The 22,419-nt window shown below is 43.7% G+C and overlaps 1 protein-coding gene and 1 non-coding gene across 3 annotated transcripts in view; one reads left to right on the forward strand and one right to left on the reverse strand.

Annotated features, from left to right (window-relative positions):
• The window catches only part of CLIC5 (chloride intracellular channel 5), a 113,145-nt gene extending 95,348 nt beyond the window's left edge, over positions 1–17,797 (reverse strand). Inside the window, exon 1 of one of the 2 annotated variants that reach the window (XM_032299589.1) lies at positions 17,429–17,793. In XM_032299589.1, coding sequence (XP_032155480.1) covers positions 17,429–17,491 — 63 coding nt within the window. In that variant the 5' untranslated portion in view covers positions 17,492–17,793. Of the gene's footprint in view, positions 1–17,428 lie in introns of both variants that reach the window. The other variant, XM_032299590.1, reaches the window with a different exon arrangement.
• A 3,060-nt stretch (positions 17,798–20,857) lies between these two features.
• Positions 20,858–20,961, forward strand: LOC116565922. Its single transcript, XR_004275661.1, has one exon. It is a non-coding gene; the product is annotated as a U6 spliceosomal RNA (small nuclear RNA).
• The last annotated feature ends 1,458 nt before the right edge of the window (positions 20,962–22,419 follow it).

Raw genomic sequence — 22,419 nt, forward strand, 5'->3', positions numbered from 1 at the left:
ACTTAGAGGATGGGTCAGTAGGTGCACCAAACCACCATGGCTCATGAATACCTATGTAACAAATCTGCACATGTATCCCGGGACTTAAAGTAAAAAAAAAAAAAAAAAAAAAAAAATTGAACATTTATTACCCAACGCCATGTCTCGTGAGTGGTCAAAGAAGCAGATAAATCTGGGCAAGTAAAGGAAGTCAACTGTGTACAGTGCCCATGGACCCACGGAGAGTGCCCAATCCCTATACACTTAACCTCCCTCCAACCACTGCTGAAGCTTCCTTTTCACTTCCCATTCTTGACACTTGGTCACAATTATATCTGCTCTTGGCCCTCGCCCATTCACTCTCTCACTCAGAACATAATTATAGGGAACTAACACATATATAAATAACAGCCCTTTTTCTTTTAAAATTTTCATATAAACTTGGGACATGTATAGTGAACAGGTACTGTTAGTATATTCTCAATATTCAAGCCTATTATAGTATTCAGGAAAAGAAATGATAAGAAAGAAATTAAAGAAAGAAATTTTTAAAAATCCTCAAGGTCGGCAGGGAATACTGTTCCTTCACCCCCAGATATCAGGCAGACCACATTGGCCCCTTTGGCCACTCCTTAAGAGAGGCGATAGGTTAGAAACTTGTATAAGCTGTGTGACCTTGAAAAAGCCACTTAACAATTAGTGCCTCAGTTTCCTCATCTACACAATCCTAATAATAGATTTAATACATAGAGTTGTGTGGATTAAATGATAAATTCACATAAAGCTCTTAGAATACACATAGTAAGCATTTAGCAAATATTTTTTTTCCTTGAAGGAGGCTTTCAGAAATTTTTATAACTTAATTTCACTCAGTGAAAAACCTTCACTTTGGTGACAGCAGAGGAGATGGAGAGTGAAGAGAAAGAACTCACAGTCTGATCTGCTTTACCCAGGCCTCCAGAGGCTTGCCCAGTAACTCAGATGATTCTGTATTCACATAAGCCCTACCTACAATATTGGATTGACATTTCTGTTTTCTCTATTAAAGCATCCCAAATAATTTACTAAGTTTGTAAAATAAATATTTGGTGTTAAGTATCCTAATGAGACATTTAGAAGCACTCAAATTAGGTATTATATTTAATATCATCAGATCTGTAAGAGTCAAAGGAAATTCAGTTTACAATTTTTTCTAAAGAAATAAAGATCTGAGACTGGATAAAGAAAATATGGTACATATACACCACGGAATACTATGCAGCCATAAAAAGGAATGAGATCACATCCTTTGCAGGGACATGGAAGCTCAAAACCATTATCCTCAGCAAACTAACACAGAAACAGAAAACCAAACACTGTGTGTTCTCACTTATAAGTGGGACCTGCACACTGAGAATCTGTGGACATAGGGAGGGGAACAACACACACTGGGGCCTGTCAGGTGAGGTAAGGGGAGGAAGAGCATTAGGAAAAGTAGCTAATGCATGCTCTGCTTAATATCTAGGTGATGGGTTGATAGGTGCAGCAAACCACCATGGCCCATGTTTACCTATGTAACAAACCTACATATCCTTCACATGTGCCCCAGGACTAATAAAAAAGAAAGAAAGAAAGAATGATCTGGGCTCTTTGTTGCAAACCACAGAACTCACTCTAGCTAAACTAAGCAAAAGAGATATGGGGTTAGAAAGCCAGTTCTTGACTTCTGCCTTGAAGATGCTGGGCCTAAGAAGCGTGTTCAAATGGCACTGGGTAGCAATGAAGTAGGACAAAGGTCCACTATATATGTCAATAACAAAAGCAGTGAAAAATGCCCCCAAAATACAAACATGTGAATAGTGGGCAAAAATGCCCTTTCTTATTACTTGCCGGCCTAAGAAACAACCAATTTCGTGCCAGATTATGGCATTTGAGACTATGGAAAAAGGCCTCGAATGTGAGGAAATTAGACATGCGCGCACACACACACACACATACACACACACACAATGGAAGTGGCTAATGTGAAAGTTAGCTGAAGTAAGTTAACCAAAGCCAGAGACTATAAGTGGATTCCATGAGTTTACACAATCTGAATTAAGGCCAGGACCTAGCAGGCCCAGGAATGCGGTTCCATCTGTTTCACGGTTGAAAAATTCCCCAGAGAGGCCAAGTGTCTTGATCAAGGGTGTAGGGGAGTCAAGAGCAGAAATAGCCCTGAGTGTTTACCACTGGGAATACCTGACCTCATAAGACAATGTTCTCCTTTCTCAGGTAATCTGCCCTTGGGAGCAGTTGTCTGAGGCCTCACAGAATGGCTTTCCTGTTTGAATGGCTTGCCCATCTCACCTGGTGGGCAAAATTGCTTTGGAAATGAGCAAATCATTACATTTTTCACACAGTGACATCCTGGGAAGACCTGCTGCCAGCTTCCCATAGGCAGGTGGCTATGTCCCAGCACACAGATATCAGGGCACTGCTCAGAGGAGCAGCGTGTGTCAGCAGCACATGGCTTGGCAGGAGGCACGCTAAGTAGTAAATATCAAGGGAATCATTTATCAGAATAGCACCCCAAGTGCAGGGGAAGTGAGAGAAGTCGTGGTGGTAGAATCAGGGATTGAGTTCTATCCACATGCAGGTTTCTCACACGAGGACTTGAGTCTACAACTACAGAAACTTTTATATGGGCCTGCAACAAAGTCGTAAGCCTCAGCTTCTGTGAATATTTCAACACATGCAGAATAGGAATATGAATAATCCAGATTCACACCGGAAAGTCCCCCAAGTAATTCAGTATGTTTTATCTTACCCCTCAACCCTGAGGTTGCCACATCTCAGTGCTTCATGGAATGGGCAATGACAGGTGAATATGGCCACTCCCACTGAAGGCAGCTCCTCCACCCTCATCACGATTTACAGCAAAGGCCAAGGCCACAGATCCAGGCATCATGTCACATTCAGTTCAATTCCTTCTTAGTGGGGTACCTAGATCAGGAGTCAGCCCACACCTGTTTTTGTAGATGAGATGTGACCAGAACACAGGTATGTCCATTTGTTTACATATTGTCTACAGCTAATTTTACACTGCAATGGCATAGTTGGGCAGCTGCAACAGAGACCGCATAGCCTTTAACACCTAAAACATTCACACTGTGACCCTTTACAGAGAACATTTGCTGACCTCAACCTAGGCTATGGGAGCTCCAAGGCCTGTCACCACGTATATTGTAAACTCCCTGACAGCAGAGTCCTTTTGGAGCCTCCCATGGGACCTCACACAGTGAGGTACACAGGAGAATCAAAGAATTAACTTTTAGAGCTGAAAGGGACCTCGGGTATCATTTTATCCAATCCCTTTATTTTAGAGATGAAGAAACACAAGCTGTCAGTCGAAAATAACAGAATGGCAGAAAGCAGAACCAAAAATCAAGTTTCCTGAACGCTACTGTATTGCTCTATTACTTGACAATTTGTGAATATAAAATAAATGCAAAGATGGATATGATTTACACAGCAATATCATTTGCTGGGTACATGTTGTGTGCCAAATACCATGTGGATGTGGGTATTCCAGTTTTGGACCTCAAATCTCAGGAGAAAAGCATATGTATACATATTATATATACACATAAAATTTATATGTATATCCTATATATTATGTGTGTGCATACAGTTGACCCTTAAAAACTCAAGTTTGAACTGTACAGATCCACTTATACATGGATAAGTATAAGTGAATCTTCCACCTCTGTCACCCCTGAGAGAATAAGACCAACCCCTCCTCTTCCTTCTGCACTTCTTCCTCAGCCTACTCAATGTGAAGATGAGGAGGATGAAGACTTATGATGACCAACTTCCACTTAATGAATAGTAAATATATTTTCTCTTCCTTATGGTTTTCTTAGTAAAATTTTCTTTTATCTCCTTACTGTATTGTAAGAATACCATATATAACCTACAACATGAGTGTTGACTGTTCATATTATCAGTATGGCTTCCCCTCAGTAGTAGGCTATTAGTAGTTAAGATTTTGGGAAGTCAAAAGTTATACATGGAATTTTCAACTGTATGGGGAGGTTGCTGCCCCTAACTCCCACATTGTTTGGAGGTTAACCGTATGTACATAAGACACACACACACACACAGTGTATGCCTATGTAATAATAAGATGATGGTGCACATGCTCCTTTGAAAGAGACAGCCGCATGAGGGGAAGATCTGTCTGATTTGTGACTTCAGGGTCACCATTTTCAGTTGTTACTGTCCTGTTCATTTGAACCTAGCTGATGGAAATCAGCACCAATCCCTGGGAGCACAGCAATGACACGGATTGCTTTTGTCTTCCATCCTGGGTGTACTGGTCCATTCTCATGCTGCTATGAAGAAACACCTGAGACTGAGTAATTTATAAAGAAAAGAGGTTTAATTGACTTGTAGTTCCACGTGGCTGGGGAGGCCTCAGGAAACTTACAATTATGGCAGAAGGCACCTCTTGAGGGCAGCAGGAGACAGAATGAGTGCCAGCAGGGGAAATGCCAGACACTTATAAAACCATCATATCTTGTGAGACTCACTCACTATCATGAGAACAGCATGGTGGAAACCACCCCCAAGATTCAATTACCTCCCACCGGGTCTCTCTCAACACGTGGGGATTATTACAATTCAAGGTGAGTTTTGGGTGTGGTCACAGAGCCAAACTATATCACAGGGCCTCTTTTTCCAGCTCTCCATTGACCACCCCCATGTCACAAACCCCTTGTCAACTATGTGCATCTGATGACTGCTCCTTTCCCCTCTTTGACTGAAGTCTGGGTATTCCTTCACTTCACAGTATTCACCCACCAGATATTCCCTTTGAGAGGCATTTTTCTCCCACTCTGGAATGAAAGGTGCCTCACCCTAATTAGAGCAATTCTTGGCACACAGATGGAAAATGCTTTCTGAGGAGTGTTAGACCTAGATAAGCTTCTTATTATCCTTTAGGGTGACCTAAACTGGGAGAGGAACCAGAAGAGATAGTCCATGGTTTTTCTCCAGCAGTGTCCTTACTCTCCTGGGGGAGGTGGGAACCAAGAGAAGGTCCTGGGGTCTTGACAGGATAGAGAATCCGATGTCCTCCTATCACCTGGTCTTGAATCTGCCCTGGCAATAGGTCTACGGGGGAGGGAGAGGAAGAGGTGGGTGGCTTTCTCACCCTTCTCTGCCTGAGCTTAGCTGGGCCTCTCCTGTCATGTTGCACCCTTGAATTGAACCTCAACTCCTTCCCTGCCTATGCTGCGAAACTCTGCTCAGTGCCTTCCTGATACGAGGTCCCTTGGTTTGGAGCTTCCCTAGCCTCATTCTTGCCCTCAGGTCACAGTTCTTCCAAAGGCCCAGTGGCTGCCACTTTCCCAGACCCCCAGGCTGTGAGTTCTGCAAGGGCTCAATTACGTCTTCCTTGTGCTCCTTTTCCCCCCACCAGACCCAGGGCCTGGCACCTGGTAGGCTTCAGTAAACAGCAGCCACATGGAAAAGTGCATTTTAGGCACCTTGACTTTGTTTTTGTTATCTTTAATTATGAACATACATGAAAGGGTTTTGGAGTTAGTCAGATTTGACTTTGAACTCCAACTCTGTCACTATCCATGAGACCCGGAGCAAAACACCTAACCTTTCAGAAATCAGATTTTGTATGTAAAATAGTCACAACATATCTAAAGCAGCCAGGATACTAAACAATGCCAGCACCATGTCTGGTGCATAGGAGGGAGACGCTCTACAAATTATATTTCTTGTATTGCCTTCCCTGATCCTGCTACCCTTGACCATGCCAAGTGTCTCAGAATGACTCAGAAAATCCTAGCAGTGAGGCTGGACCCCCAGGGAGTAAACTTCACTCAGCAGTTTTATTCTCACCCCTCCCTTCAGGATTCTCTGTGATATTATAACAGCCTTACCTATCTGGGCCTTGAGAAGGAATGAAGCTGCTAGAAGCCTGCGAGGACTCAATGGAATCCACTGAATTCCACGGACAATTTTGTAAAATTCTTTAGATTTATGGTTACACCTCACCTTTATAGTGCCTGGCGAATAGTCTGTGATTTTTTTTTTAATTGTGGCACTCTGCCATACATATCTGTAAATGAGTCTAGGTCTTAGTAATGGAAGAAGAGCTGATGGGAATAGACATAAGATTTCTCTCAAGTCTAGGGCTTCATTCTTGCAAAGATGATTTTCAAAGCTTACTCTAGAATCCTGACTGAGGTACTTGGGACAAGGCCACCTCTTGGGTAAACTGGCTAGGGAATGAAATCTGCCCTTGGTGGCCATCCCCAAATTGCACAACAGGTACACTTTTTTTGCCAGTGGCATGCGATACTCCTGGTCTCTCTTATCCCTTTCCTTCTGGTCCTCTTCCTTCTGCCTAATGACCTGATAAAGTAATCCCAGCTAATGTGTCAGCTGGGGCTATTGCATCTATATAAATATGCTCATTACGAGTAGCATATTTATATTTTAAAAAGGACCTCTAAGACATTCCTTAAGCCAAAGGGGTTGATCAAAGAATGGGAGTTTATGGCACTATGGCAGAGAAGTGGGAAGGAGACTTGGGAATAGGTGGGTCTTTAGACAGCTCTAACTCACCCTCTCTGGTAATTGTCCTGCTTGCTTGTTCAAGTGTTGGGATCTGACCTTGACCTTGGACTATTCATTGTCACCAATGGAGAATTAAGGAAGGGCAAAACCTGGGTCATCTTACTTTTGCTCACCATTGGTAAAATGCCTTCTGACTTAGCGCAGCAATTTCTCCCCATTAAGCTATAAGCAGCTGGGTAAAATGAGGCAGGAGAGAGAGCACAGATTCTGATGCCAGGGGACGAAGTTCGAAGCCAGGCTCTACAATGTCCTAGCTCTGTCCATCCCCCTTATCTCTTTCCCAACATTTTCCTCTTCATGAACTTTATACTTTGAGGATGGGAATGAGTAGATTTGCAAAAACAAAAACAACAGTAACAAAACAATAAACAAGGCTGCAACTGTTTTTACAATTCCACAGACCATGGAGCAGATCCTAAGGCTAAAGGTCACTATTGGTTTAGATGACTGGGTTGCTATATACCTTGGGGTGACCGGAGAGCAGTGGAAAACCACTTGCCTACCAAATCTCTCCTACATTTGAGTGTCATAGGGCTTTAAATTTCCACGGTTAGACTCACCCCTGTGGGTTTTGGATACTCCCACACACCCTGGTTAGGTTAAGGACAGTGTTCCCTTACCTAGACTGGGCACAAGAGTCACCTGCAGCACTTGTTAAATCACGGATATCTGGGAACTCCTTCCCTGAAGACTCTGATTTACACATTTGGGCTGGAGTTTGGAAAATGCCCCAGGTGGTTCTTATGCTTGTGCAAGGCTGGGAAACCCTATTCTGGTGGAGAGTGGTCAGGTTTGGAGTACCAATCTCCAGGTTTCTAAGTTTGTACAGAGGAACCCAGCATGTAGCTGCTGACAGGTCACCTAGTATGTGAAAGGATTAACTATCTTCCTTCCTCAAAGGATAAGATACTCAGAAATACTTTAAAAACTGTATAGACACACAAGGAACCATTTTAGCAGAATATGGGAAATCACGCTGGGAAAGGGAACGCAGGAGTAGCTTCAATATCAGGTGGAAGCAGTTGAAGTTGATCTAGCGGATGGGGAATAGATGTGATAAAGAGGAAGGTTCTTCAGGCAGATTAAGTGGACAGCATTAAGCATGATTGACAGGAGGTGAGAGGGGCTGCAGGTGGGATGCTAGCTTATAGCAGGAAACAAGAATACATTAGTTCCTACGGTAGAGATTGGCTCCAAGCTGGCTTCCCCTTTCCCTTGGGAACACAGTTAGATGACATTTCCCAGCTTCCTTTGCACAGAGGAACAGCCACAGGATTAAGATCTGGGCTATGGAAAGTGGGTGGAAGTGATTCGACCATGCAAGCCTGCCATGCTGTCCTCCAACTTCAATCTTCCCTGTGCTGGCTGAATGTAGAGAGCCCAGCAGAGGAGTTGGCAGTCCTGCGGAACTACAGGGTGGAGGGAGTCCAAGTGGGGAAGGCCACTCACCAAACACTGCACTGAGCTATTGTGTGAACAAGTTGGTAGGTTGTTGTTTCCGCAGTTGGCCTATACTGACCAAGTGCCTGACATCTGAATAGTGAAAACTGTAGTTTACAAAAGGGGTTTGCGTTTCTTGTCTTATTTGCTCCTCATAATAATAATCCTACCACACAGATCAGATCCCTGTTATATTTACAAAGTACCCGAATGAGGAAAGACCACATAACTTTCTCCACACAGCTCCCGTCTCCCAGAACCTGCGGGGAAGCCCTGCCCAGAACCCTCAATTCCACAAGAAAAACCCGAGGCATTTGTGACAAAGGCCACGGACAAGTGCAGTGGATCATGCCTGTGATCCCAGCACTTTGGGAGGCTGCAGCGGGCAGATCACGAGGTCAGGTGATCAAGACCATTCTGGCTAATACAATGAAACCCCATCTCTACTAACATACAAAAAATTAGCTGGACATGGTGGCACGCACCTGCAGTCTCAGCTACTCAGGAAGCTGAGGCAGGAGAATCGCTTGAACCCGGGAGGCGGAGGTTGCAGTCAGCCAAGATTGTGCCACTGCACTCCAGCCTGGCGACAGAGTGGGACTCTGTATCAAAAAGAAAGGAAAGAAAGAAAGAGAGAAAGAAAGAGAGAAAGAAAGAAAGAGAGAAAGAAAGAGAGAGAGAAAGGAAGAAAGAGAGAGAGAGAGGAAGGAAGGAAGGAGGGAGGGAGGAAGGAAGAAAGAAAGATGTCATTTGAGAGGGAGGAATGAAGCATATGAGGAGCTAGCCAAGGTGATCAAGCAATAGGAGTGCTGAACATGCTGAGTGTATGATAAAATATATTGTTTGCTAAGAATGATGGCAAGGAAAACCCGGCTGGCCCCCGCAAGTGGAAAACTGCTTGGGGCATTCTAAGGTAGCGAAACAGTATACGTATATCATACACTGGTTAAAACAATTCTTTAAGCACGGGATGTGTGATCCTACCCCCGTGGCTCCCTCATGGAGAATACGCTCAGGTTTGTCCTTGATCAGTGATAAGCAGGCACCAGGTGCCTACTTAGTTTGTCTTGATTCTATGAGAAAACACAGAACACCTGTTTGTTAAGAAGCAACTGTTCAGAGAGAATAAATACGTGGGTCAAAATCTGCTCTCAGCCTGGAAGGCTTTCAGCTCGGAAGGCTGTTGGCCTCCGGATGGTCCCACTTTGCTGTTCTATCTGGGTGTCTGCTTCTTAATGCCTTCAGCACCGCCTGGGTGGGGGTCCCCATGGCCCAGCTGATCTCGGTAAGTTAGGAAATAAATGCAATGTCCTAGGCAAGTTATGTGGACAATGGCTCAGAAGCAAGACAAGTTAGGATGTGTCCCGGAAAACTCAGAGCTCTGCTTGGCTGTGGTGAAGAGGGTGTGAATATTGGGAAGGCAGATAAGAATATAAGTTAGAGCTCTGCTCTAATCGGTTTGAGCTGCTATGACAAAATACCATGAACTAAGTAGCTTATAAACAACAAATTTATTTCCTACCGTTTTGGAGGCTGGGGAGTCTATCAGTGCACCAGCAGATTCGGTGTCTGGTGAGGGCCACTATTTGGTTCATAGCTGGCGTCTCCTCACTGGGTCCTCACATGGTGGAGGAGAACTCTGTTCTCTTCAGCCCCTCGTGAGGACATTAATCCCATTTGTGAGGGCTCTGCCCTCTGATCCAATCACGTCCCAAAGCCCCCACCTGCTAATGTCATCGCCTTAGAGATAAAATTTTAACATAGAAATTCTGGGGGCACACAAACATTCAGATGGTAGCAGATGGAATGATGAAGCATCCCTGATGGCAAGCTAGGCGATCTGAACTTTTATTTATAAAGTGGACTTTTTAAATTGTTAACTTGTTTCAAGTGGAGATTGGAACATTTGCTGTGCCCCTACCCGCCTGTGGAGCAATTATAGTTTAAGAGGGGAGTGCTTAATTATCTGAACATGGTTCACCTGACCCTGCATCTGAGCGGGGTCTTTCGGCGTGGGAGGCCTTTGCAGCAAGTCTTGGGTCACCCACAGGCTGTGGTGTGTAGAAGCTTAGTGTCGGTTACGCCACATCCTATATCAACCTCTATGGACCTTAGGGTGATGGTTTCTTTTCTACTTTTGTTTACCATTATTCATTCTATGGTACGGGGGAAAGAAACAAGTGTCCGATGAGAAATAACACCATAGGTGAAGGAGGGAAGGATGTGCAGGGGGTAGAGTCCAACAGGGAACCCATTATCTAGAAGAGAGAGGATGTAAACACCATGTCCCAGTTACTCCCTTAAACATCCAAGTTGGGAGGTTGTCATGGCAACAGAAGAGGGTTCTTGATCCAGCCCAGGGCTTCTGTCCTGTGAATGACCACTTCAGCTTCCTAAAGCTGCAGTGTGCATGCGCCCTGTCAACACCGAGGGTGCAGGAGAGGGGGCGGGGCCGTCTCACCTGCCTTTTGTGCATTTGCACATTTGCTGTCTGTGGCATTTTATAGTCACAGCATAAAATCTGGAGACCAGCAGTGTCTTTGGAATTTGCCCCTGAAACCAAAGCATTTTTGTCTACTGATTATCTTTTATCCCCGAACTTCCTACATTCTTTATTTAACTATCCCCATGCATTGCCATTTAAAATTATGTGTCACTCCTGTATAATAAAAAACATACAAGAAAGAAAAGAAAATTACAAAAGAAAGGCCAGAAGCATTCTTTCCTCCCTTTTCTGATTTATTTGAGGTCAATCTGGAGTGAATCATGCGAACCAGCCTATGGCCTCAGCCTCCTCCATCCTGTGAAATGCTTGTTTCAAGTGAGGACTGGACCATATTTTGTCCTTTTGATGTCCCACTGAGTAGTTCAGCCCTATCTACCCATGGTTTGCACCGGTGGTTCTTAGTCTTTAATGAGCCTCCGAATCACCAGCGGGTAGCTTTTTAAGCTTACCAATGTCTGGGCCTCACCCCACCCTCCTAAATCTGAATCTCTGTAGATAGGACCTGGGCAGATACAAGTGAAAAAGGCAAGTGCGGTGACTCTTTCATGCCCCAAAGGTTGAGAACCACCAGCCTACCCATGGTTTACTTCCAGTGCTATGATAAAGGGGATTGAAAGACTCTTCCCAGGCCAGCAGAACTAGAGAGTACTTCTAGAAGTTAACAACTCTATTTCTTTCTACGGGGAAGAATTCACTTCAGTTTAGACAATAGCCTATCTTATTTATCCTTAAAGAGTTTCACATCTCAGAACTAAGATACTTCTTGAAAGAAAAGACAAGTTTCCAAAGCAGGTTGTCATTTAGTGAACTGAAAGAGAAATGTGCCTGACTGTTGGAGTTGACCCCCTCAGAACATAAGCCATGTTAGATCTAAGACTCCCTGGGTAGAGAGAGCTCTTTATAAACCTGCATCTTAGGAAACTCATACTTAACTGCTTTGCTTCTTTATTGTCTCTAGTTCCTCCAGTCTTGACAACAGGTACAACTAAGGATGTCTTCTGGGTAATAGCTTTTAAATAGATATCAGAAAGCGAGAGCCTACTATGTTTTCTCCATAATCCTGATATTACATGTGCATGTTTTCAATGAGAGCACCTATGGCTATGCACAGCTGGAAGGTTGTCGAGGAGGGGGTAGGAAAATCTGCAAAGAAAACCAAGGATCCTCTTGAAAACAATGATGATTCTGTATCCTGGCCCCAGCTACGAAGACCCTTGGGGAAGCAGTTATGTAGGAGCTTTCTTGGATGAGGGAGCAACTGACAGCAGTAATCAATTTCCCTTGAGTTTGAAGACCCCAGTGATGGGTCAGGGATCTGCAGTCACTCCGCGATCAGGCCAACCATATTACTCCAGACATGGGCTCTAGTGGGCTCCAGCATGTGGAACAGCAGTCCAGCTGGAGGCAGTCAGATCCAGTGATGGTAGCACAGCGCTTCAGCTGCCATTGGTCTGCAGCAGTGAGACACACTGCTTGTGTTCTCAGGGGTCAGCTCCAACAATCAACAACATTTTTCTTCCAGTTACGTGAATGACACCCTGTTTTGGAAACTTATATTTTCTTTCAAAAAGAATCTTGGTTCTGAGATGTGAAATTCAGCACATAGGACTGAGCCTCTGACTTCTTGTACACATCAAGGGAGGGAGGCCCAAGGGCTTTACTTTCACTTATTGTGCTACATGGAGCCTATAGAGAAAGTCTTACTAATAGCCCAGATCAATACTCAGCTCGAAGTACTCACACCAACTCCATGAAAGATGTGCTGCCACTATTAGCATTGCACTGGTTTAAAAAAAAAAAAGATCTGTGATCCACAGAGGTCAAGCAGCCCATCCTGGCCAACACACTGGTGAACCACAGCATGAGACCAAAATGTCACTCTTCCCCCACATCTCTTGCCACCACTAACATGAGCCCAGCAGCTGACAACTCAAAGGGAACCAAGAATGAGAAGTTTTTGACCTAACTGACTGTCTAAATTGACAGACGTTTTGTCTTGCATGGAGGGGACCAATAAACGCCCAGAGAGACAACACAAGTCGTCAGGAAGGCAGGAACTGACTCCATTGGCAGTGGATGTCAGCCTCTGCAGACCCAGTCCTCACTCCCACCACCCTGCCATGGCACTTCAGATCTGTATCATACAACCCTTGACGCCAGCACTCCAGGGATGTGTTGCCGGGAGAAGCAGCACTCACTGCCACAGCAGGGCAGGTGAATTTGTGTATTGCATTATTGACTACAGATCAAAACCTGGAGATAATGGGAAAGAAAAACACAGTAGCTTACTATGATGAAGGGAACTTTAAAAATCTAGTGAGCTCATGCTTAGGCAAGCTGCCCAAGGTGACCAGGCAATCATAGCAGCTCACATAGCAGCTCAGGGCCATAGAGGCGACACCACAAGATCTGATCCTATCTGTTCTGGAAGTCAGATGACCATACCATGGGTCACCACAGCTTGTACTGCACCCTGCACCACTCAGAACCTTTTGGACCACTCAATAAATGAAACGACTAGTCGTTTCTGTCAGACAATTAGCAGGACTCTGTTTTACTTCCCCTATGCTGAACTGATGATTGTTTGACTAGATCAACCCTATACACAGATTGTTCTGGAGTCCTGTGGATAGGGCTTAATAGTTCGTCAGCATCTGTTAACTGGGCACCAATTGGACACAAGCTTTCTATCAACAGCACTCCTGACCGTGATGCCCTGAGGCTGTTAGAAGTTCTGGACGTTTAATCAGCGTTAGCAAGGCCACCTTGGTCAGCTATGTCAGCTGTGGCAGAAGCTGCCTGCTAATGGACCTGCCTCTGATTATGACTCAGTGGCTGCCCACCAAGGTTGCACACTGGAGTCACTGGGTGTGGATATGAAAATACTGTTTCAGGATCTCCCCCACAGAGACACTTATGTAATTGGCTTGGGGAGAAAACCGCCATCAGATGTTTTAAAATCTCTCTTAATGGTTTGAATAGGTAGTGAAGTCTGAGAACCACTGGTTTCTGTTGAAACCTCAGTTCCTGGTTCAAAAGACATTTGTGGTGAGTTTTTATCATAGTCACTTGGTTAGCTTCCTATTTCTGGGGTTCAGGGGTGAGACTGGGAGTGGAGAAAGCAATGCAAATGGGTGGGATGCCTTGATCTAACCTACACAGCACATCCTGTGTTTGTCTTTTCAAATTGCTTTCTGTTTTACTTTTACTTCCTTGCTCTATTTCTTTCAATAAACCACACTCACTGCCATTATCTCTAGCCTGTTGTCCTCCCCTTATGATCAAAGTCCAAGCTACATATGATCTCATTTACTCTTAAAATATCTCTGCAAGTGAGGAAGGAGCCAGGCCTTTGTTCCCCAAGGCAAATCAGGGACGTGCCGATCCAGAAAGGTTCTATCTGCCATGGGACTCATAACACTATTCAAGTCAATGTGTTCATAGCAATTTTCAACTTACAAAGTGTTTTCACCTATATGCTCCTATGGAATCCTCACAGCAAATCTATGATGACAGCATTTTCATAACCAGAGTGACCACACATTCTGATTTGCTCCCAAACTATCCTGGGTTATACCTGTGGTTCCAGCCTAATTATTGGTAACATCTCCTCTCACTCTCAGAAGTGTCTAGGTTTGAACAATAAATTACATGGCCTCCTTATTATAACCATGCTCTTGTTTTAAGAGGGGGCCAGTGAGGCTCCTGAAAGTTAAATAATTTGTTCAGGGCCATTTAGCTAATTAGAGGTAGAGGCAAGACTTGAACTCAGGTACTGTGTCTCCAAATCACTGCCCCATCCACAGGTATTATGGGACATTCGAATCAGAGTTGATGTGATCTAACCTTTCTTATTAATAGAAACTAAAAATGTGGGGAAATAATCTCTTAAAAGTCACTGTTAGAATGTTCCCTGAAAGTCTTAGAGTACATAACAGAAATGGGTTAGTCTCCTTGGAAGCATTCTATGAACACATTAGAATGGATTAATAACTTATAAATAATTATCATCATGATGGCACTTGAAAGCCTGACTTGGCAAAATAAGGTACCAGGCCTGACACATAGGTGTTTGGAAAAGAACAAGAAATTCAGAGTCTAAACTTCTAGATTTGAGGACTGGATCTGAATCCTATCCGCTGTCTACCTTTGGGCATTTCACATACCCTCTGTGAGCACATGTATTGTTGAACCATAAAACAGGAGAAATCATCATTCTTAGTTCCCTAGGCTGTTACAAGAAGAGCTAACTGCAGCTCATCAAGTGCTCTGACAGGGAGTCTCACGAGGTCCCCGTGACTTTAGTCTGTTTTCTTTATCTTTCACACGAGTGAATCAAGCCTTATAAAGTTGTGAGGATCAAATGAGATAAGGTATTTGAACATGCTTCTTATGTCCTAATATGCTGCAATCTCTTCTTATCATTGTCATTATCAGCAGTAGTAGTCACAGATAATGACTATCAATTGACATGGGAGAAAATTACATGTCCTTGTGAAACTCACTGTGTGACTGTGATTTAGAGTGGTACCCCCAGCGGAAACAAGAGATTGGGAGGCCCTTTCAAGGGGTGTTGAAACTAAGTCATGACTGTAACTGGGTGGGACCCACCCTGCTTGGAAGTCTCCATAGAAACCAAACAGCCCTGCCCTGCAGAAAGCAGTCTTTACCTAACACCAACAACAAGAAGGCCTTTGGGGGAATCCTGTACCTTAGAGAAACTCTAAACTTTGGAAAAGTGTGGTTCTGTCAACAAGGACATTGCTTCCCTCAAATGATACAGTTCCAGTAAGGCCTGGGCAGCATCCTTATTTCACAATATTTCTAGCCTTTACTTGTCCCATTTACTTGTAAATGAGAACTGCTAACCTGAAGCTCAAAAAATGGGGTTGAGGGAGAGGTCAAAACAACTTTCATACCTCATGTTTTGATCTCCTCATCAATCTGTTTTTTGAGTTAGCCATGAAGGCCTGCCTGGCTCTCATGGATTCAGTTCCTTTAGGGAAAAAAACAAATGACAACACAGTCATTTTAGAATTCTTTAGGGAACACTGTGAATTGTGCAGTAAGGTTTTTATATAAATGGAGAGACTTTCCAACACTGCCAAGAAGAAAATTCCAAAGGTGTAGGTAGAATCCGTCTCCACACCTTAGAGTGGGGCAAAGGGCTGCTTTGGCTCTAAAGAACCAATTTGTGTTTCAAATATCTTTCAGGAACTTGATACCTTGAAACTGCCTACTCTCAGGGAATCTGAGTAAGTCCTAGAATCTCTTTCTTCAAGGAGAGCAACAAGACTCCTCACTTTGTTAAAACTCTCCCTATTCACTCCTTAGGCCCCAAGCCTGGGTGTCGGGGCTCAGAGCACTCTTTTGCTTCCCTATGCTCCAACACTGCCCAGCATCACACAGACATGACCTTTTTTATTACCTGGGTCTGTCAAAGGACCTGGATATCCTGCCTAGGGCAAACCAAAGGAGTGCACAGGGGCCACAGCGGGGAGAGAACAGGCTGAAGAAAGCAAGTGTCAGTGTCACTAAGTGTCAGGTGTAAGTTTGAAAAATAGACACAAAGAATATAAAATTCAGCAGAAGAAATTTAACAAACCTTTGTGGTAGGCTGGGACAACAGAGACAGATCACCTACCAAGTGTAAAGTAAGTCATAGTTCATTTTTATGTATTTTAGGAGCCAGAAAGTACCAGAGACCATGGATTGTTATCAAGGTTTATGTAGATCTCATACTTTTTGCAAACTATTTAATTAGCTTGTAGAGAAGGATCTGTTGGGCAAAATAACATCTTCCCCATTCCAGGGAATATTTTTGCCTTTTAAATTCTGCCAGGAGGCCCCTGACAGGCATCAGTGATTCTTCCCTTCTCAGAGATCTGCATATTTCTAGGGAAACTTTGCACTGGGAGAGTTTTTCCCCCTTTGTGAAAGGTCTTGGCGCTCAGGCAGTCCCTGACTTCCCCTCCCCCAAGTCCTGGTGACTCTTTCTGCTCAGCCCTGGAGGCTATTCTCCCGCAGCCTCAGGTTTCCCTACTTCTGTAGCAACGACACCAAGGGCTGATCAAATGTTTTTTTCTCCTTACACCCGCGCAGCGGGAAACGCCGCGGCGGCCTTGCCTCCAGCCTTCCTCCTACAGGTTGCAAATGAAGTAGAGCAGCTTTGACATTAGGAAGGGCAAGGCGACTTCATTTAAATGTGCACTGTGCTTCTTCATCCCTGTCTGCATCAGGCTGAACAGGAGGCTCTCCCCATTACCAAACGCCTAGCGTTTCTTTGATACTACCTTGAAAAATCATGATTATGACAAAAAATAATAACGTCGGGGAATGGAGTGCTTGTTTTCTGCTTTGCAAGCACCAAGAAAGAAAACACTTTTGTCTCCTTGGCTTTTATCTTAGGAGCTCTGAGCAAAAAGAGGGAATTTTAAGAAGTGTCACTTTCGCTATGCCAAAGATCATTGTGTCAATAATGTTTCTTTCTCTCTCCCATCCCTGCCCCTCCTCTCGTTTTAGAGGAAAGGCTCGCGGGTCCAGGTTTCTGCCGCATCCCTACACTTGAAGGCGTCACTCAGGACCAGCCGGAATCGCGCCAGGACAGGGCTCTGGACTCGGACTCGCAAAGGTGACAGCGGGGGCGGGGCGGGGGCTGACAAACCGAGGGCCAACTCTCTGCGCCGACAGCCACCTGCCGGAACCTGCCTCCCTCCATTCCACCCAGGAGCCCCGCGGCAGGCGCGGGCCTGCAGAAAGGCCACGGGGAAGCGCAGGGTTACACGCAGCCCTCCCGGGAGGGTCCGGAATACAGCGCACCCCGCGGGGCGCGTGAGTCCGGTGGGAGGTGCGGCAGGTGCAACGGGCGCCCGGACTCCGACCTACCTTCACGAAGAGCTCGATCTCGGGGTCCCTGTCGTCCCCGTTAGCTGTCGCCGAGTCTGTCATGCCGTTGGCGCCCGGGGCCACCGTCCCGGGCCGGGGAGGCGCCACCTTTGCAGCTCCCGGGCCAGCACTCTGTGCCCCTGCCGCTGCCCAGCGGGGCCCCTCTTCAGGGCGGCGTTTAATTGTTCACAAAACCATCAATTTCTCCAGCCCGGGCAGCGGGGTCTCGGGATGGGGCGGGGGGGCCACGGGAAAAGCCGGGTGAAGGGGATGACAACAGGTCCTGGGAGCAACAAGTGCCGGGCTGCCCTGAGGTGTCACAGGATCCGGGACTGTCAGCGATCCCGCCGCCGCCAACGCGCCCAAAATAGCCGGTGGCTGCGGGGCGGGGTCAGCCGGGCGGGGACGCGGCGGGGACACCCCGGAGCTCGGGCCTGGGCCGGGCCACGCCCCCGACCTGAGACCCCGCAGGGCAGGAGGCGGGGACAGGAGTCCAGAGGATGTCCTGGGGGAGGGAGAGACAGACGAGGAGAAGGGGAAGGGGCAGAGGAAGGGGAAAAGGGAAGGGGAAGGGAGAGAGGAGATGGCTCTCAAGTCTTCTGTTTCTTTAATAAAGCATCAGCTCCTCCGAGTTACTTCACTACCAGCGTTACCCACTTGGAAAGCCCTTCGTGCGTCTTAGCGATGCTCAGAACCAGGAGGAGGGAAGGGAAGGACCCCCCCACACACACAAAGAAAGGGGCATTTGCCATCCTTGGGTTGAGAAAACGGAGAGTAGGGCGCGGGGAAGGACAGGGCAGGGGTGGCTGGCGCCCCGGGCAGAGGGGTGAGTCAACCTGCTCAGGTGCCGCCCATCGAAGGATCCGTGCCTTTCAGCCTTCTGGGTTTGTTTCTTTTTCTTCCCCTTTCTTTCATTTTCTATTTCTTCCTTTATTTTCTGATCTTACTTCATTCCTGTTGTTTTCTGGTTGTTTTAGTGAAGTAGGATGCAAGCACAGAAAAGATGCACATATCGTAGGTGTATGCCTCAGTGAATTTTCACAATTGAATCCACCCATGTAACAAGCGCCAGGTGAAGAATAAAATGTTAGTGACATCCCTAGAAGCTCCTCCTGCTTCCTCCTCTCTACATCTTTTCTCCCTTCTCTTCTGTCCCAGGGTAACCATTATTCTGGCTTGTAACAGCACAGGATCATTTTGCCTGGAATGTTGGTGTCTGGCTTCTTTCACTCATTACTATGTTTTTGAGATTCATCCATTGTGCTTTGTGTAGTTGTGTATCATCCATTTTCATTGACACACGTATTTATTCTGTCGATGGACATTTGTGCAGTTGAAGATCATGGCTACTCTACCATGAACATTCTGTCAAACATCTTTTGGTTGGATTCACAGACACTTTTCTCTTGGATGTAAGCTTAGGAGTGGACTTGCTGAGTTGTAGTGTATGAGAATGCTCTCCTTATGTAAATACTGCCATAGGTTTTCTAAAGTGGCTTTACCAACAGACATTCCCACCCTTCATTTCCTTAAAAAATAGTTACTAAATCTTATGTACCAAAATCTGGTCAAAGTCTTTTTGTCTTCTTTGGCTTCTCTTTAGTTAATCCTGTTTGTGCTCTGTCTTGCCTTACTTAAAACATATATTTGTTTCATAGCTTTATAAAAAAATACATTCCTTAATTTAAAAAAATTAGTAATAATACTTATTATGTGCTAGGCAAAAGTGTTGAGCAATTTGCATGTCTGAACTTGTATAATATTTACAAATAGTATAATGATCCCAATTTTACGACGGGGAAACTGAGACATGAAGTATTTAAGTAACTTACTCCGGGTCATCCAGCTAGAAAAAGTCAGGATTTAAACCCAGACAGACGTGAGCCTGTGCTCTCAACTGATCTACAAGCTGCTTCTCTTAGTGCACACTATGGAAATCACTTTGAGAAAACAAAGACATAGTTTTAATGGTCTTAACAGAGATCAAAATCCCTTTCAGAATAATAGTTACATGAAAGGAAAACTAAGGCTGCCACATGAATTGGGAATATGAAGGAGCTAGACAAGCTGTCATGTAGAGAGACTATTTACCATGGTTGGGGTAGGGAGAAAAAGGCTTCTTGGATCAAAAGGCACTTCAGCTGAACCTTCCTGAAAGGTCAGGCATCTGATAGGCAAAGAAGAGGGAAAGGTGTCCTCACTACCTTTCATGGCAGGCTGTTTCCCCACAGACTCCCAGTGCAAAAGCCTCCTCCCTGAAGAAAGCAGTCATCAAGCCCAACCTGTAACCCTCTTGGCACATTGTAGCTTAATCAAGGTGAGGTTTAATTGCTTTCCTCATGCTTCGTTTCAGGCTTACATCACCAAAGCCTTTAGAGAAACAGTCACCTTCACAGCTGTACACTCTGAGCCAATGACTACATACTTTAGGGAAGGACCAAGGTTACAGAGGGAGACTGGTGCCTTCACTGCATGATGCACAGACTTAAAATATCCCCGCATTGAAGTATGGGCAATATTCTTAATGGCAATGTGACAGTAGCAAATAAAATTATATGCATAAAATGCCTTTGAGCATATATAGCATGTAGAAGACCTAAAGCATTGTTTTTTTGTTTTGCATTTTTTTTTTTTTTTTTTTTGAGACGGAGTCTCGCTCTTGTTACCCAGGCTGGAGTGCAATGGCGCAATCTCGGCTCACCGCAACCTCCGTCTCCTGGGTTCAGGCAATTCTCCTGCCTCAGCCTCCTGAGTAGCTGGGATTACAGGCACGTGCCACCATGCCCAGCTAATTTTTTTGTATTTTTAGTAGAGACGGGGTTTCACCATGTTGACCAGGATGGTCTTGATCTCTTGACCTCGTGATCCACCCGCCTCGGCCTCCCAAAGTGCTGGGATTACAGGCTTGAGCCACCGCGCCCGGCTTGTTTTGCATTTTAATGAAAAATGTGTTACACATATTTTAGATCACTTCCTTGGCTATGATCTAACCAATGTGTGGTATGACCTCCCTTTCCTTAGTCCCAAACCTATCAGAATTAACTTTCATTTTATCTTCTCCAAATGTCTACAGCTATTGGAAAATTGGACAGATCCCTTGCAATAACAATTTATAGGAAATATCTCCTATTTAGACAACCCTGCAGATAACTGATAATTTTGATATTATAAACCTTCATGCTGCAAAAAAATTCTTCTTTGGTCATAAACTGTTTTCAGGCATATTTTCCAATTTCAATTCCATGTTATGCCTTAAAGATAAAAGAACTTTATTTTGTACCCTTTAATGTTAAAGCATAATTGGTTAGAGTCAATTCTAGCTTTGTCCAGAGAAAAACACTATATGTCTAACTTCAGCCCTTAGTCTCACAAATGCAGTGCAAGTTTTGAATAAATTTTTACCAAGAAAGTACTTTAAAAACCTTTTTAGTGCTCACTTTGGCAGCACATATTCTAAAATAGAAACCATACAGAGAAGATTAGCATGGCCCCAATGAAAGGATGACATGGCCCCATGTAACATTCATATTTTTGTATGAATGTTGAAAGTGAAAACTGTAACATATCTGATAGCATTTTTTATATATTTATGTTCAATAATATGACCACTGCAGCAGAAAGGGAAAAGGGAAAGGAATTTATATAGTTATAAGGTTTATATATTTCACTTGAAATTGTAAACTCTAAATAGCCTGAGAAAACCTAGGTCTGTGTATTATAATCCCTAGACAGACAACTGATGAGTTATGAAACAAAAATATCCTAAAAAAGTCAACAGGTAAACTAAAATGGAATGACAAGAAATATTCAAATAATCTAAAAGGCAGAAAAGAGGAAGAGAATAGAAAACTGTTAATAAAATGGTACACCTAAATACAACCATATTAATGCTTAAGCTAAATATAAATGGTCTTAACACATCAATTAAAAGCTGAAGATTGTTGGATTGGATAAAAAAGCAACAAGAAGACCCAACTATATGCTGTTACAGAATTCACTTCAAACACAATGATATTGATAAAAGTAAAAGGATGGGAAAGCCCCTGCCATGCAAACACTAATCAAAAGAAAGCTAGGGTCTAAATTAATATAATTATTAATATAATATATAAACATACATTAATGTAAGCCTATTAGACAACACAGACTTCAGAAAAAGGATATTGTCAGGAATAAGAGAGCGATTACATAATAAAAGAGCTCACCAAGAAGATATAACCACCTTAAATGCATATATACTTAATAACAGAGCTTCAATATTGATAAAACAAAAGCCAATGGAACTGAAAGGAGAAAGAGAAATAAAGAATTATAGTTAGAGACTTCAATTCTTCTCTTAGTAATTTATAGCACAGGTTGTCCCCCAAATCCATAAGAATGTAAGAGACCTAAACAACACTATCAATAACCTTGACCTTATGAACATTTATGGAATATACCACCCAAACAACAACAGAATATATACTTTTTCATGTATACATGGAACATTTACCAAAATAGGCCACATTCTGGGTCACAGAACAAGCTTCATTACATTTAAGATAATGAAATTATACAACATATGTTCTTTAATCATAATGGAACGAATTAGATTAATATCCAGGAAGATATATAAAAAAAACTTCCAGTTATTTGTAAATTAAGCAACACACTTTAAGAAATTCATTTATAAGGAAGTCTCAAGGATTATTAGAAAATATTTTGAATGCAAAGGAACATACAGCATATCGAAATTTGTGAGATGTAGCTAAAGCAGTGCTTAGTAGAAAATTTATACATAAGACACTTATTTTAGATAATAAAGTTCTCAAATCAATTATCTAAGCTTCCACTTTATGAAACTAGAAAAAAGAATAGCCATTTAAAAACAAAGCAAACAACAATAACAAAATAATAAATGTAAAAGCAGAAATTAATGAAATTGAAGAAAAAATAGAGAAAATTAATGCTAGAGGCTGGTTTTTATAAAAGATCAATAAAATTGATAAATT

Source organism: Sapajus apella, unplaced genomic scaffold (assembly GCF_009761245.1).
Source record: "Sapajus apella isolate SASKATOON/1434 unplaced genomic scaffold, GSC_monkey_1.0 scaffold41, whole genome shotgun sequence".
Classification (NCBI taxonomy): Eukaryota; Metazoa; Chordata; class Mammalia; order Primates; family Cebidae; genus Sapajus; species Sapajus apella.